The 17,983-nt window shown below is 43.0% G+C and overlaps 1 protein-coding gene across 2 annotated transcripts in view; it reads left to right on the top strand.

Moving 5' to 3' along the window:
• Nucleotides 1-11,749, top strand: part of LOC126412275 (single-stranded DNA-binding protein, mitochondrial) — a 30,544-nt gene extending 18,795 nt beyond the window's left edge. For both annotated transcript variants that reach the window (XM_050081782.1, XM_050081783.1), the window contains 2 exons: nt 3,701-3,820; nt 11,048-11,749. In XM_050081782.1, coding sequence (XP_049937739.1) covers nt 3,701-3,820; nt 11,048-11,262 — 335 coding nt within the window. In that variant the 3' untranslated portion in view covers nt 11,263-11,749. The remainder of the gene's footprint in view (nt 1-3,700; nt 3,821-11,047) is intronic.
• Nucleotides 11,750-17,983: the final 6,234 nt, after the last annotated feature.

Raw genomic sequence — 17,983 nt, 5'->3', positions numbered from 1 at the left:
GAATTTTCCACTATCAGAGGTGCAGAATTTGGCTCTATACCGTAATCTTACATTGTATTGCTGTTTCAATTGCCTCCACCTGCCCCCCCTCCCCCCTCCATCCTCAAAGTCAACTGATGAATAATACTTATCATTTTATTAAATCTGGATGTCATAGCACTTTACTGCCATATTAGTTTGTTTGAGCTATTTATTTTCATTGTATTACAATGACAAATCCTGTATCATTGTAAGATGATTCATAAATAAATAATTAAATTAAATGTGGTCCAAGACTGCTTTGATCCTTGTCTAAAATGCACCAAAAGACCAAACAGATTAATGCTGTGTCACCAATGGCAGTGTCATTTTCTAGAATGGTCAACAGCTTATTTCTCCTCCTTTTTTGAGTTCAAGGATGCTTGATGGGTGATACTGCTGGAAACAGTTTTGCTATAGGCTACGCCTTCATACAATATTTGGTAGGTGTCTTCTCCCATCTTGGGGAAGCCGTGGCAGTACTTGGAACAACAGCGGCCTTCAACAGTTTAATTGGGGATGTTTATGTGGGTATCTCACACACATTTTGGGGAACAGAACAACCAAGCCACTGATTTCCTCATCTGCAATTCATTGTTTCTTAGCTCCAACAATTCACTCCCATGTTACTGCATTACTGTCTGCCTGTATGATGTGGACACTGTGCATGATGGGACAGTTGAGTCACAGTGTACCCCTTCAGGCAAGGGTGTACCCAGGGAGGATAACCTGCCCTCACTCACAGCCTCCCCTCCCACACCCTCCCCCGCACATGCACACAAAATAGTCTTCACAAACCAAACTCGTGTTCCGCATTACCCCACAGTCAGATGTATGAATCCTGCATCAGTTTGAAGAAAGTCAAAATGTATAATGAGTATTAACTAGCAACAAGTACACCTAGAATTTTTTCTCTTCACTGTTTGTAACTGAAAGTGCCAGATGACTATGGGTTCTCTAGCATTGCACTTCGAATTCATGATCTTATTACAGCCAGTGTCATAAACTACTAACCTACCTGAGAGCAAAAAAAAAAAATACAGAATTCTCATAAGAACTATACTTTTGGCAGTTCAGTACATTATCCCTAGTTGGCACTTACTCTGAAGTGATAGCATTAGTATGTTTGGTAATTAATAAACACATTTTTAATCATTTTCAGTTTTATTTTGTAAGAAATGCTTAGTTTTCTCCATCCCTCCTCCTTCACGGAATTAATACTAGTTTTTACTACAGTTCCCTCGCAGACTAACACCTCCTCCCAACTTTTGTTGAAGAAAAGGGGTCCAGGATATTATTAACTTACTTCTCTGTGGGCATTGATATTGAGCCGCTACATGAATTCCTGTGGCTCCTCATGTCTTGGGTGTTCCATAATTAAAATAATATGTGATGGTGCATCAGATATAATGAATTCATTCATAAATTGAATCTTGAGGGGACACACAGAAAAAGCTTGGTACTCCCTTTAATGTGAACTGTCATCACATAGTTACAGTGCTAATTTAAAGTATTGTGAACATGTAAATAGAGAGGGGCAGAGAGCTGGAATACAATCTCCTTGTATTGTAAGAAGTCTTAAGATTATGGAATTCTTAAGCTCAGAATGGCTAAGGGTTATTGAGGGACATTTGCTAAATTGTAGAAATAAGATAATGTTTTTACTTGGAAATATTTTCTCAAAGCTTGTTAAGATGCCTGACAAGGGTGGGGGAAATTAATCACACATAAGGTATCACATGACTGTGGGAGAGAAAGCTGCAACATCATAACTGTAATTGTGTAAAAGCTGTGTAGAATGGAAAAACGTGATCCTTCGTGTGTCCTAGGTAAGGCATGTGATCTTGCCTTAAAGTCAAAAGTATGGCAATCAGATCTACATTGTTCACTAACATCAATGTAACCACTTGTCAAAAGTCTGAATAACCACCATTTTGCAGTGTGAGACATGCAGGAATAGGGTATATGAAGTTCTGGAAGATACCAACAGTGCCGTGGCCACCTGTGCCAGGTTTCTCGGTTGGGGATCCATGGCACGAACAGCCTCATTGAGGTAGTCCCACAGATTCTCGGTTGGGCTTAAATCTGGGGAGTTTGATGGTCTGGGGTATATTGTATACTCATCCTGGTACCCGATGCTTCATGTTGCATTGTCCTGCTGGTAGATGCCATTGTGCCGAAGAAAAGTAAACAATGTTTGGGGTGGACATGATCCACAAGGATAGATGGGTACTTGAGTTTATTCATTCTGCCTTCCAGAAAGAGGAGATCACCCAGGGAATTTCAAAAAAACATTCTTCAGACTATAATACTCCCTCTTCTGGACTGGACTCCTCCAATGATAGTTGTGTGGTGTTTGCTTTCAGACATTTCACGTTGTACAGTCCAATCGCCATCTGTCCAATAGAGCATAAAACGTGAGTCATTGAAGAAGGTTGCTTGTCGCTAATCAGTGGATGTCCAGTTGCAATGTTGGCATTGCAGATTTCAGCCTTCACTGCTGAAGTCAGCAGGGGTGCATGAGCCAGGCACCCACTGTGGAAGCCCATACAGAGCAATGTTCGCTGAACGGTCATTGAGGGACACTGTTGGTAGTCCCTAGGTCAGTTGCAGTCAGTTGCTCAACAATTGCATGTCTGTTTGCCCATGCACATCTCTGCTGCTGTCACTCACACCTGTCATCTTTGGCCTGTGTTGTACTATTATTCCTCCTCCTCTTTGGTGAATAATTAAGTTTAAGTTTAGGTGGGTTGATGTGATTAACAAGAAGAGAGAGTGGAATTATCTTAGAGACGGGAGTGGCAGTAAAATTGACACAATCAGTGATAGATGGTCCATTACTAATGGAGTGATGTGTGTGTGGAAGGAAACATAAGTATTTCATGCTCCTTTTAAAAGAATTGGACTTCGTGAAACAAATTTTGATTAAACGCAAGTTCTTTTATTGATTGTGCAATTTGCATTTAAGGCAGCAGCAATGGCAGCTGATGAATAGTCTCATTGTTTTAGTAAAGACAAAATTCATTAGGTAATAGAGCTTTGAATCAAATGCAATTAATGTAAGTTGTAGAACAAAATCACCTTCTACTTTTCCATGCAGACAGAAAAGGCACCAAAAAGTAAATGGTACAGGAAGAAGTGAGCTAGACCTGACAGTTGTTTTTAAAAACAGAAACACAACACCAATGTTACACAGAGATTATAATTTCTACATCATCTCATATCTTGGGAGACTGTGGATTAATTGTCATAATGTTCTATTACAGCACCACAGTTGTTTCAGTGCCGATTTTTGATAGTGCCGTTTTGCCATGCTTGAACCACAGTATACCAAGCACATGAGTAGTTTACAAACATAGTAGTTTTGGAAATGCTTCCACTCCTGGCCCAAAATTGTTCCATTTCCATGTTATAACAATGACTGCACTATTTTCTTCATCCCCCCAACATGCTTTATATACTCATTACTGCTAATGCTGCCACCTGCCATCTGTGAATGGTTATTGCACTTTGATGTCAAACATAGGCATTGGTCACATTAATGTGACTGGCCGTGTATATCTAGCATATTACAAACTACTAAAACTACATCAATTTTTAGAGTTAGAAGCCATATGCCTTGTATGTAGCTCAGATGTATTCAGGGCACTAGAAATACTATATCATATCTTTGCTTTTTCAGCAATAAATGAAGTCAAACTCCTAGGCCGTGTTGGAGCTGAGCCACAAAGGAGGGGTACTGAAGAACATCCAGTTGTCATATTTTCACTTGCTACACACACTAACTACAAATATGAATCTGGTGAGTAATGCAATGAATCGTAAGTATATGACTAAGGTGAAATTGCAACCGATATAAAATTATTACAATGGATAATCTGATAACTTGATTTGTTTCATTGATTGGGGTAAGTTCTTCTATTTAAGCTATGGTTAAAATTTTCAGCTGCTCCTACTTGTGTGCGCTTGATATTCTTACCCTGGAATTGTAACATTCAAAATGTTAGACAATAAGAAGTGTGCTGGTTATATTGCTATTAAAGGATGTTGAAAGTTTCTGAAGTGCAATTTGTAAAAAGCTACATTGATTTTATTACTGTTAGCATTTGTAGCAATAGCTGCGTGTGCTCATTTTGATTGTTCTCGTCGTATCTGTAATTTACATGACTTGCATATGCTGGATTCATTCTGCATTTTAAAAACACTGTAAGATTTCTGGGCCTCATTTTTTACTCCACACTGTCGTGGTTAACACATCTGAGAGACCTGAAAACCAGAACCCAGAAGGCATTGAGTATCGTAAAGTGCCTTAGCTACAGGTCGTGGGGGAGTAGAGAAGGTGCACCTGCTGTAGTTTTATAGGGCTTTTGTGCATTCACAGCTAGGCTATGGATACACAGTGTACAGGTCAGTAAGACCTTTTTACCTGAAGGTTATTGACGCTATCCATCAGGAGGGGATTAGGCTGGCCACAGGCACCTGTAGGACCAGCCCCGTACCCAGTCCCTGTGCTGAGGCTTGGGAACGGGCACTCACCTTCCAGCAGAAGCTCCTCATGGTGCATCAGGTGTGCAAGTTCCTCGCAGCTCCAAATTCACCTGCCCACCATACTGTTGCTCGACCACCTCTTGAACACCTTTCTCCAATCGTCCACAAGCAGCAGTGCCATTTGGTATCTGCATGCAGCATGTGCTGGATTCACTTGGTGTGGAAAACATATGACCTCAAATCCAGTGTTTTAACCACCTGCCACCGTGATTGGTAATTTTAGATTTAGTGCAGTACAGGAGAGATTGCACTCTTGCATATGTTTTTATTGCTTTATTTTCTGCCATTTTAACTGAGCACCACAACTGTTCAGTTGTCTTTATGGCTGGGGCAAAACAGGGGGATTCTAGTGGTTGCTTTGTTGTTTTCGCTCATTGTGTCCTCAAGGTTTGATTGCCTCAAGACTTTGTTGTCTTCAATGCGGAACTGAATGTGATCTTGCAGGAACTGTAGCAGATCGGGCATGCTTACGTGCTAAAGTCCTTTATTATTCCAATTCTCTGAGTGCCCTTCACTTACAACACCACTTGTAACCAAGCAGATACAGTAGTCCGCAATATCCAGGATGGCCGGCTTCAACTACAGTGACTAGGGAAGGAGATGTCTTTGTGCTGGGTACCAGGGAATGAAAGGTTGGATATAGCATCCAAGGAGGTGTGTAGCAACCCTCAATTGTTAGTGTGCTATCGCCCTGGATGATATCACCTCATTGTTGACGTACAGAGTCTTGCATCAGTGGAAGACCAGTGGCTGCAGCTAGTAGTGCTTGTTGTGTACAAATAATGTGTGCCACATTTTACTAGACTATGTTTTATTTTCAGACCAGATTTGCCCACAGCTCTGCCCTCTATTTTAAGTGACATTGAAAGGAATGTGGTTAGAGTTCTAAGGTCGTGTGATGTTCTTAATGTGTTAAAAGTGTGACTGTCTCACATTTGCTTTTTTTTGTAAGTGGTTAGCCAGTCATGGTTCCCCTGTGCCTTTGTTTTAGCTCTTCTGTAGTTTTATTTCTGTTTTAATCTCATGTTTAGCAGCTTTCACCATTCTCTGTTGTATTAAGGCCTGTGAGATAGTGTTTGTGTAGGTCAGTGCAAGCAGGTGGGACTGAGTGAATGAGTGTCATTTTATAGGTTTCTTTCTCACTGTGTGACAACAATTTTAATCATTTTATCCACCTTTGTTTTGTTTAATATGTGTAAAAGCGCTGGTAACTCTAGTGTCGAGCACCTATAAGCTCCACTCAATATTATTATTTTGGCTGAACATGTCTTTTTTCTCAAATACTAACAATGACTTTAAATACAGTGTTGTGATTTAGCAACTGTGAGAATTAAAAGAAGTCACTGCTTACTTTGACAGCTTCCTGTGTTTATTAGTTTAGGTGTTAGTTACCAGTAACAGTGACTTTAACAGCTACAAAGTTAAAGGGATCTATTTTAGTAAAATAACCTTACCAAGCTGTGAAGGCTCAAGGAATGTCTACCGGTCACCATGTCATTCTCTGTCATGCGGTATCATGCGAATGTGGTGAGGTGGAGCATTTGGTCAGCACACTGCTCTCACGGACGTTTTGACCCTTCTCAGACCATGGAGCCACTGCTGTTTGGTCAAGTAGCTTCTCAGTTGGCTTTGGAAGGCTGAGTGCACCCTGTACCAGTCCTCCCACCAACGAAAAATCCTTGGCATTACGAGGAATCGAACCTGGGTCATCCATATGACAGCCATCTTTGCTCATCCCTTAACTACGGCGGTGAACTCTTTTAGTACAGGATGTTGTAATCCTTCCTTTTGAAGACAATAAACTTCTTTTTAATTCGTGTTAGGCAAAGTTGTACAACCCAAAATGTTTTACTTGGTGTTCCTGCTCATTTGTGATCAATTCTGTATGATCATACTGTAAGAACCAGCTGTGTTGAAATTCCAAACAGAAATAAAACAAATATCTCGAGGACTGCTTTGCTACTGAACTCTATATTACATTTTGGCTACACAAAAAAGTCCTACTTCTAGCTCTGGCTCTGGTTAATATGTTCCCACAATTATGCAAAATTTTTTATCAATTCTGTGCACACCAAACATAAACTATAGGGCTATTACAAATGATTGAAGCGATTTCATAATAAATCATGTAGCTCCATTCATTGACATATGGTCACGACACACTACAGATACGTAGAAAAACTCATAAAGTTTTGTTCGGCTGAAGCCGCACTTCAGGTTTCTGCTGCCAGACAGACAAAATGGCGACAGGAGCCGAGAAAGCGTATGTCGTGCTTGAAATGCACTCGCATCAGTCAGTCATAACAGTGCAACGGCACTTCAGTACGAAGTTCAACAAAGATCCACCAACTGCTAACTCCATTCGGCGATGGTATGCGCAGTTTAAAGCTTCTGGATGCCTCCGTAAGGGGAAATCAACGGGTCGGCCTGCAGTGAGCGAAGAAACGGTTGAACGCGTGCGGGCAAGTTTCACGCATAGTGATGTGAAAGATTCAGTGTTTAAACCTCCTCTACCAAGAAACGTGCCACAACTGCGAGCTCGCATCAACGATGCTTTCGAACTCATTGATGGGGACATGCTGCGCCGAGTGTGGGAGGAACTTGATTATCGGCTTGATGTCTGCCGAATCACTAAAGGGGCACATATCGAACATTTGTGAATGCCTAAAAAAAACTTTTTGAGTTTTTGTATGTGTGTGCAAAGCATTGTGAAAATATCTCAAATAATAAAGTTATTGTAGAGCTGTGAAATCGCTTCAATCATTTGTAATAACCCTGTATTTTCTTCGCCAACAAAAAGTGCTTCCAGTCCATTCACTACCACAGTTAAAAATGGAAAAAAAGGTGACAGTGATACACTTACACAAACTGTGTTCATATACCAGAGTATAAACATCTGCTGAGATCAGTTCTAAATGGCCACTGTGACAGTCTAACGTCACTTTCTGGACTGTAACAGTGTTCACTAAATAATAAGAAAGCACTGGTATTGGCAAATTTTGCCTAGGCTCTCAGCATGATAATTCTTGGAAGGTTTGCTATGCTCTAGCAACAGGCACATATCTGCCATGTATTTGCTGCTGCTCAGTTGGCCATTGCTGGCACTATGCTCTCCAGGTGTAGTTGCTTTATACTTCATGAATTTCTAAGGGCATTAAAGAGAAACTTATAAAAAAAAAATAATAATGCTCACCAGTATTGATCTGTTAGTGCTGCACACAAATTACTCATCCTCACCTACTTATGAAGAAAAATAGCTGAATACATACACTCCTGGAAATGGAAAAAAGAACACATTGACACCGGTGTGTCAGACCCACCATACTTGCTCCGGACACTGCGAGAGGGCTGTACAAGCAATGATCACACGCACGGCACAGCGGACACACCAGGAACCGCGGTGTTGGCCGTCGAATGGCGCTAGCTGCGCAGCATTTGTGCACCGCCGCCGTCAGTGTCAGCCAGTTTGCCGTGGCATACGGAGCTCCATCGCAGACTTTAACACTGGTAGCATGCTGCGACAGCGTGGACATGAACCGTATGTGCAGTTGACGGACTTTGAGCGAGGGCGTATAGTGGGCATGCGGGAGGCCGGGTGGACGTACCGCCGAATTGCTCAACACGTGGGGCGTGAGGTCTCCATAGTACATCGATGTTGTCGCCAGTGGTCGGCAGAAGGTGCACGTGCCCGTCGACCTGGGACCGGACCGCAGCGACGCACGGATGCACGCCAAGACCGTAGGATCCTACGCAGTGCCGTAGGGGACCGCACCGCCACTTCCCAGCAAATTAGGGACACTGTTGCTCCTGGGGTATCGGCGAGGACCATTCGCAACCGTCTCCATGAAGCTGGGCTACGGTCCCGCACACCGTTAGGCCGTCTTCCGCTCACGCCCCAACATCGTGCAGCCCGCCTCCAGTGGTGTCGCGACAGGCGTGAATGGAGGGACGAATGGAGACGTGTCGTCTTCAGCGATGAGAGTCGCTTCTGCCTTGGTGCCAATGATGGTCGTATGCGTGTTTGGCGCCGTGCAGGTGAGCGCCACAATCAGGACTGCATACAACCGAGGCACACAGGGCCAACACCCGGCATCATGGTGTGGGGAGCGATCTCCTACACTGGCCGTACACCACTGGTGATCGTCGAGGGGACACTGAATAGTGCACGGTACATCCAACCCGTCATCGAACCCATCGTTCTACCATTCCTAGACCGGCAAGGGAACTTGCTGTTCCAACAGGACAATGCACGTCCGCATGTATCCCGTGCCACCCAACGTGCTCTAGAAGGTGTAAGTCAACTACCCTGGCCAGCAAGATCTCCGGATCTGTCCCCCATTGAGCATGTTTGGGACTGGATGAAGCGTCGTCTCACGCGGTCTGCACGTCCAGCACGAACGCTGGTCCAACTGAGGCGCCAGGTGGAAATGGCATGGCAAGCCGTTCCACAGGACTACATCCAGCATCTCTATGATCGTCTCCATGGGAGAATAGCAGCCTGCATTGCTGCGAAAGGTGGATATACACTGTACTAGTGCCGACATTGTGCATGCTCTGTTGCCTGTGTCTATGTGCCTGTGGTTCTGTCAGTGTGATCATGTGATGTATCTGACCCCAGGAATGTGTCAATAAAGTTTCCCCTTCCTGGGACAATGAATTCACGGTGTTCTTATTTCAATTTCCAGGAGTGTACATATAATGGTAGTTGCACCACACTTATGCAGCAGCATCTATTATTATTATTATTATTATTATTATTATTAGCTTAACAATCTGGACCAAATTTTAGATGTGTTGCTTTATTCAGCCATCATTTGTAATTTGCCAGGAATCTGATTCCAGAAACCAAACATATTTTTCCACATTTTGTTGATGAATATGATGCTACCTAATAAGATGGTTTTCCAATCGTTACTTGAATGTGGCAACACCACTGTATATTCAGTGAAGTTTGTGCTTTTACTGTTGCTTCGTGGATCAAAATATTTTCAAAAATCTGTGTACAAATGAATCTTAGAGGATCAGTAAAATGCACTAAATAGATTATTTTGTCACTAGCTAAGTCTTATCTAAGGGTGTAGGTTTTCAAGAATGTTGACAGAGATTCTCAGTATTAAGAATAGCACTTACTCGGTCAAGTCCTTATTGTATCAAGCTATGATTACATAACAATAGAACATATTGAATGGCGTCTGTACGGAAAATAATTTTCAGTATTTCTACAACTGTTTATCAAATTTTCTCTTACTGCAAATAATCTTTTTCCGTATCGACAACTATTCCAGTAGGATGTTCTCTTAATACGAGAGACATAACATGTACATTGTCTTTACAGTTACGTGGCTTGCTTCCATAATTAAATTACATGTGATTGTGTAGCAGACAGATTTACTGTGAGAGAGCAGGTAGTAGCACTTTTACTGATGTGAATAACAAAACAGCAGAACTTTATTGTCAATGACTTGTACATGTCATTGGTGTGGAGGTCTACCATTAGTTTGAACTTAGTGGAATAGAATGTAGTTATGTGCTACAGATGTATGTTAGTAACCTTTTATGATTTCTAATGAATATTCTTCTGCCCCTCTTTTTACTGTTTTGACATGTACTTTTTTCTTGTCACCATGAAGTACTGCCTGGAGTTTGGGTGCTTGTCATTGAATAATCCTCAGCAGGATGCTCCCTAGCAATGAGACAAGCACTGTGCATGTAAATGTGCTGCTGCCATTACAACATGTACTAAATTTTCTCTTGCCACTATTCTGTCTAATAGTCTGCCTGAGAGCTACCAAATGCAACACTGACAGGAATATTGATGGGTGGAGTGAGTTAGTAAATAACTTCCTTAACAGGGAAATATAAGAAGCTCTTCATGATGTATATTTTTTTCTACAGCCGATGAAATAGCACTACACTAGGACTTCAGTGTCAATAGCAGACAGCGTGTACTGTGTAAAGTCATGCTGTCATTTAGTGTACTTTTATTTGGTAAGAGTTGGGATCAAATTCCCAGGAAGACCATTCATATTTAATGTTTTTGTTGCTCTCCTAAGTAACTAAAATGAATAAGGTAGCAGGTTCTTAAAGAGAGGCATATCTGTGCCTTTCACACCTTCCTGTGGAATCTGATGTTTTCACTGTTCCCTAATGCCTTTGTTCAAATAAAATTACAAATTACAAAAATGCTTTTGAGAACAGCATAAAAAAATTATTTTTTGACAATATAACGTAATTGGATAGATAAAAAAATTATTCACCAAGCAGCAGCAGGAGAACCTTTTTTTATAAATGTGTTCCCCCTGCCACAACTTGATGAGTAGATTTTTTTTATCTATTCAGTTGCGTTATATTGTCAAAAATTGATTTTTTTATGTTGTTCTAAAAGCATTTTTCGTAATTTGTATCCAACTACAAAAATGCTTTTATGACACATAACAACTCTTGTAACATTACGAATATTTGTTTTCATTTATTGTTCCAGGTGAGTTTGTGCAACGAACTGATTGGCACAGAATCTGTGTTTTCAAGCCCTCATTGAGAGAAGTGGTCTACAACTACCTCAAAAAGGGACAAAGGGTGTACATCACTGGCCGATTAACGTATGGAGAAGTGAAAGATGGAGAGGGAAACACAAGGACAACCACAGCTGTTGTGGCTGATGATGTTATTTTCTTTCAGTCGTCAGAGCCATCATAATGTAGTGTGAAACAATAAAATCAAATCAGTCCACCTGGTGAGAATGAAACACAAGTGTTCAGTGTTGTATTTGATTTGGGATTGAGCAAATGCAGTCCCTACAAAAGAACTAAGTGCATGGGATGCATTATTGTTGGTGGCCCTGACTGCTGTAATTAAGCTAATGGGTGTCATTCTGTGATAAATTCTCTTCCTGTGACTTGCCCTCAGCATGTTAGTGACAGATATTGCAGTTGAGAAATTACATCCTTTACTGTTAAGACTGAGAACAATGATATATTTCTTGCAATAGGATGCCAGATCATTAGTGGATGGCCTCTGTTTTCACATCTCTCATGTCAATAAAATGAGAGTAAGAAACAGAACCAGCACCTTACTACTCACTTCAGATACTAACATAATGTATTGTGGCAAATGTAGTGACCATTTGATGCAGGAAATAAATCTTCTGAAGATCTGAGACAAAAGACATAGTTGATAATTGAAATCACTGTATTGTTTCAATATATCCCTATCCCTCACCACCAGTTCGCATTTGCCAGTTGCCGAGTATGAAGATCTTGTCTTACAGCAAAATTCAGAGTGCACTTCAGTGAATAAAACATTCAGCAAGGCTGAAAATGTTTTAGCTATTGGATGTAATAAAAAGGTAAGAGATGTTGGTAAGTGAGAGGTCTCCACTTCACCCATTTGCATCAGAAGCTGAAAAGGTCGTCTACAACTGTAAATGTACAATTGTGTCTCTCTTCTTCCTAATGAAGTTATGTGAAGATTGTCTGAGCATTTAAACAGTCTCTCTAAATGTAATGTAACTATTGAGTGTTAATGTGCTCAAGAGCAAGAACAAAAAACTTGACTAGAATAATTAAGCAGAATTAGGAAGAAAAGGCTTACTGAGGTGGTAGGAGAAGGAAGTAATAGTTCGGGATATTGGCCAGACGTTGTAGCAGACTGTTGCATATAGAGCATCATCATAAACTTTAATATCTAGGAATAAGTTTTAATTCTAGAAGTACCAGACTTTTCCGTACCCCTAGTAGGATCATTTTTTACCCACAGTAAGAAAGCACAATTTTATTGGTTTTTGGATGGTATTTTGGGCTTTGCCATGTTGACATTACATTCAAGAAGACTCTAACGTGCAAAAAACTTATTATTTATTCTCTAAAATAAATAATACATCATCAAAAGCAAATTTTTGTAAATAAATTTTATTTTAATTTTAAATTTTACAGAAGGAATTCCACTGTTTTACATAGAAGTTTGTTAAAACAAATAAAAGAATTTTGCAATGTTTACTTTTATAAAAAAATTGAAACAGACCCAAAACACACAGTTTATATGATTATTCAGAGGAATTTTACTTTTACGGACATAGAAGGTAAGTATGGAGTATTTTAAAAGAGTCTAAAATGCAACAAGTGTTGTTGCTTGTTGAAATCAAGGGACAAAAACATAAGCACAAACTATTTCAGTCTATACTTGTAAATGTTTGGAAATATTTAGGAACAAATAGTCGACAGTATTGTCTAAGCTGGGATGGGCTCACAGTTCAGACACTGGACAAGAGTTTTGGCTTCGCAGCTTTTGCACATGTACTTGTTGCACTTGAAACACAACACATTGCTTGCCGGAAACCTGAATTTAACGTCTTCTATTTCTATATTGGCCAGCACTTGTGCCAAGTGCTTGAGAGGGGAGTCTGGCTCCACTTTGTAATTTGTAGTGGGCAGCAAGCGCGACTGCTACTCTTGAGAATAAGCTCCCACCATGAAGTCTTCTTAGAGGTACATAACTTGAAAATTGTATAAGCATTTATCATTGCAAGGTCAAGAATGTTGTAAAAGACATGTACAGGCAGTCAGTGGCTGCCACCTCGGACGCTGTAATGTCTTGCCATTTGGTCAACAACGTTGATTCCACCCTTGATTTCATTATAAAACTTCATAGTTTCTGGAAGTTTCTTCTCCATATTGTCATTGACCTGACATTCACCATGCATTGTACTCAGAATAAAGACTTTTTTTTCCCCTTGGTATACTGTGAGAAGATCGTCACCTAACTTATACAAGTGTGTTAGTGTGTTGCATACAATACTTTCTCCACTTCGTGCCACAGGAGGGGCCTCTTTGAGTGATCTCTGAAGAGTGTCAACTAAACATGTTCTTTCTTGTTCCAGCTCATTCGCCAGTTTCACGGAAGTGAAGAAGTTGTCAGTCATGATGTTACGACAACAGTTGAGGAATGGCTGTTCCAGCTTCATAATGACACGGTGACCAAGACTCTTGCTTGGATCATAAGTTTTAGGTTTCCCACAGTAAGGGAATCCATTTAGGATGTAGCACTTGTCAGCATCATGCAAAAAGCAGTATTTTATGCCATATTTATCAGGTTTGTACTGTATGAATGGTCACCTGCACTTGCAAGGTTACAGCTGCTCATCGACAGCCTCAATTTTTTGTTGAACATTCGAGTATAAGTTTGTGGAAGTGACAACACTGTCCAAGATGAGAAACGATGCAGTCTTGATTCAGACAGCACCCCCAGCCCAATCCCGGGCGTTACTCACCTGTGTCCAGCTGGGTGATATTACTGTTTCTGTCACTCCTTATAAAAGCTTCAACAAGGTCCAGGGGATTATTTTCCCTCGTGACCACCTCTTGGAGTCTGACAACGAGCTCCACGCCAATTTAGAATTGCGAGGTGTTCATTTCATCCGGCACGTTTACAGGGGACCTGGAGAAAACAGGATTGCTACTGGTGCCTTTATCTTGGCCTTTGAGGGCGATTCATTGCCTGAAAAGGTCAAGGTGATGGTTTACCGCTGTGACATCAAACCATACGTCCCTCCCCCTATGCAGTGCTTTAAGTGCTGGAAATTCGGGCACATGTCTTCCCGCTGCACTTGAGCACCACGTGTCGAGACTGCAAATGTCGAGTGCATCCAGATACTCCATGTGCGCCTCCTCCCACTTGCATCAACTGTGGAGAGCACCACTCCCCCTACTCGCCAGACTGCACAGTACTCCAAAAGGAGTGGAAAATCGTGGAGTAAAAGATCCTGGACCAGTTGACTTACCAAGAGGCTAAGCGTAAATTTGAACGACATTGACGTCCACACAAGCTGCAGCTACTTCAGTATCACCGTCACAAATGCCAGTAGTTCCACACACTGTGCCACAAACAGTGGGCCCTCTTGGCCTCCAGAATAGAACCACCCCATTGGCAGTAGGGGATAAATCTTATCCCATTGCTCCCAAAGCACCTAATTCAGGAGCAATGCCCTCCCATCAGTCCCCTCTCCCCAGCCACAGAAGCAACAGTGTCCTCTGGCTCCTCTCATGCAGAAGGGGTCCATTGGGAGCACTCTCTTCCAAGGTCTCTACTAATGCCACAGCGGACACCCGCCTGTGGCTAAAGGAGCCAAAAGCTGCTGGACAAAGAGCGTCATGATCTTCCTCCATGCCTGAAGCTACTTCGAAGAAGCCCTCCCAGCAAGCTTCTAAAGAGAAGTGAGAGGGTAAGCAATCTAAGAAGAAGACTGCAAAGAAACAGGACACTCTGGCGGCCCCAACATCACCACCTTGTGCCAATTGTGCATATGTGGATGAGGTGGAGATCTTAGCGTCCACTGAGGACCTGGATCTTACTGATGCCTCATCCATAGTAGGAATGGATACCAATACTCAATCGGTGGCAGCAGGTGATCCTGAGGAGTAACCTGCCTCCTTGCACGTTTCATGCCTTCCCAGCCTCACGATAACGTCATCGTCCATTGGAATTGCTGCGGTCTTTTCCACCACCTGGCTGAGCTACGGCAACTGTTAAGCTTTACACCTGCTTTCTGCAGTGCCCTTCAGGAAATGTGGTTCCCAGCAATGCGGATCCCTGCCCTCTGTGGCTGTAGGGGTTATTACAAGAACCATAGAGACTATAATAGAGTATCAGGTGGAGTTTGTGTCCTGAACTTGGTATGTAGTGAACCTTTGCCCCTTCAAACTCCTCTTGAAGCTGTGGCTGTCAGGATAAGGATGACACAGGAAATAACCGTCTGCAGTGTATATCTCTCGTCCAGATGGTGCAATACCCCTGAATATTGGCTGAACTGATTCAACAACTCCCTAAACCTTTCCTACGTTAGGGAGATCTTAACACTCATAACCCCTTATGGGGTGGCACAATGCTCACTGGCCGAGGGAGATACGTCAATAATTTACTGTCTGCGTCTTAAATACTGGGGCCCCCACACATTTCAGTGTGGCTCATGGTACTTACTCAGCCATTGTTTTATCCCTCTGTAGTCCAGGGCTTCTCCCATCTGTTCACTGGAGAGCCCACAATGACTTGTGTGGTAGTGACCACTTTCCCATCTTCCTGTCACTCCCCTGGCGTCATGCCCATGGACACCTACCCAGATGGGCTTTAAACAAGGCAGACAGAAGGTTTCACCTCTGCTGTCACCTTTGCATCTCCCCCACACAGTAACATTGATGTGGTGGTTGAGTGAGTCACAAGGACGATCGTTTCTGTGGCGGAAAACGCGATCCCTTGTTCCTTAGGGTACCCCCAACGAAAGTCGGTACCTTGGTGGTCGCCGGAAATTGCTGAGGCAATTAAAGAGCATCGGTGAGCTCTACAGCAACGTAAGCGGCACCCTTCCCTGGAGCACCTAATAGCTTTTAAATGGCTCAGTGCCTGTGTTCACCAGCTTATAAAAAGATGAAAACAGAAGTGTTGGGAGAGGTACATCTCGACCATTGGGTGCCATACGGCACCTTCCCAGGTCTGGACGAAGATCAGACGTGTTCTTGGGTACCAAACTCTGTCAGGTATCCCTGGCATTAACAACAATGGCATGTTACTTACTGACACAAATGCCATTGCCAAGCACTTAGCTGAGGACTATGCTCAAGCCTCTGTGTCGAAGAATTACCCCTCCCCCATCTTTCGCAACCTCAAACGGTGGATGGAAGGGAAAGTACTCCTGTCCTATGACTCTCCATTTACAGAGTGGGAGCTCCTCAGCACCCTTGCATGTTGCCCCGATACAGCTCCTGGACCAGATCGCATCCGCAGACAGGTGATTAAACATCTCTCGTCAGACTAAAAGTGACTTCTCCTCGTTATCTTCAACCAGATCTGGTGTGATGGCGCCTTCCATCGCAGTGGTGGGAGAGCACTATCATTCCAGTGCTGAAACTCTGTAAAAACCTGCTTGATGTGGATAGCTATCAGCCTTACCGACGTTCTTTGTAAGCTGTTAGTGTATGGTAAGTCGGCAGTTGTGTTGCTCTTGGAGTCACAGGGCCTACTGGCTCCATGCCAGAGTGGTTTCTGCCAGGGTCACTCTACCACTGATACTCTTGGGTCCCTCGAGTTTGCCATCGAACAGCCTTTTCGAGGTTGCCGTCTTTTTTGATTTATGGAAAGCATTTGACACAACCTGGTGACATCATATCCTTGCCACTTTATATGAGCGGGGTCTCCAGGACCCATTCCCAATTTTTATCCAAAACTTCCTGTTGCTCCATACTTTCCGTATCCAAGTTGGTGCTTCCCATAGTTCCCCCCCCCCCCCCCCCATATCCAGGAGAATGGAGTCCTGCAGGACTCTGTATTGAGTGCCTCTTTATTTTTAGTGTCCATTAACAGTCTAGCAGCAGCTGTAGGGCCATCAGTCTCACCTTCCCTGTATGCAGATGACTTCTGCATTTCGTACTGCTCCTCCAATACTAGTGTTGCTGAGTGGTGCATACAGGACGTCATCCACAATGCGCAGTCATGGGCTGTAGCCCATGGCCTCCAGCTTTCAGCTGCAAAGTCACGTGTCGCGCACTTCTGTCGGAATTGTACCATTCATCCATAACCAGAACTTTACCTTAATGATGATACATTCATGGTAGTGGAGACATATTGATTCTTAGGACTGGTTTTCGACTTTCATCATCTTTGTCAGCTTAAGCAGAAGTGCTGCCAGCACCTCAATGTCGTCCTCTGCCGGAGCAACACCAACTGGGGTGCAGATTGCTCTACACTGCTGCGACTCTACAGAGCCCTTGTTCAATCCCACCTTGACTGTGGGAGTGTGGTTGTTCTACACTGCTGCGACTCCACAGAGCCCTTGTTCAATCCCACCTTGACTGTGGGAGTGTGGTTTGTGGTTCGACGACACCCTCAGCATTGCATTTACTCAACCCAGTGCACCACTGCACAGTTCGACTAGTGACAGGAGCTTTTGGGATGAGTCTGTTGACCAGCATACTGGTGGAAGCTGTAGTCCCTCCATTGCAGATCAGATGCGCTCAGATCCCTTCAGTATGAAATGGAGTCCTTCTCCTTACCACCTCTGCTTGAGGTCCATTCACATACACCTCCATGGTGGAAACTTAGGCCGAAGCTTCGTCTAGCCCTAAGGACTCAGTTAACCCCGCAGCTGTCTGCTGTCACTTCCTTTCGATTCTTGACATGTCCCAGGGCTCTGAACCAGTTTACAGCGACGGCTCGATGGCTTTGCCTATGTTCACAAAGGACATATTGAACAGTACTTCTTGCCATATGGCTGCAGTGTTTTCACTGCAGAGCTGGCGGCTATATCTTGTGCTCTTGAGCACATCTGCTCATGCCCTGGCGAGACGTTTCTTCTCTGTACTGACTCCTTGAGCAGTTTACAAGCTATCAGCCAGTGCTACCCTTGCCATTCTTTGGTAGCGGTGATCCAGGA

The sequence above is a fragment of the Schistocerca serialis genome, chromosome 7 (assembly GCF_023864345.2).
Source record: "Schistocerca serialis cubense isolate TAMUIC-IGC-003099 chromosome 7, iqSchSeri2.2, whole genome shotgun sequence".
NCBI lineage: Eukaryota > Metazoa > Arthropoda > Insecta > Orthoptera > Acrididae > Schistocerca > Schistocerca serialis.
The sequence above is the reverse complement of the archived record's forward strand: the minus strand, read 5'-3'. Positions and strand labels throughout refer to the sequence as shown.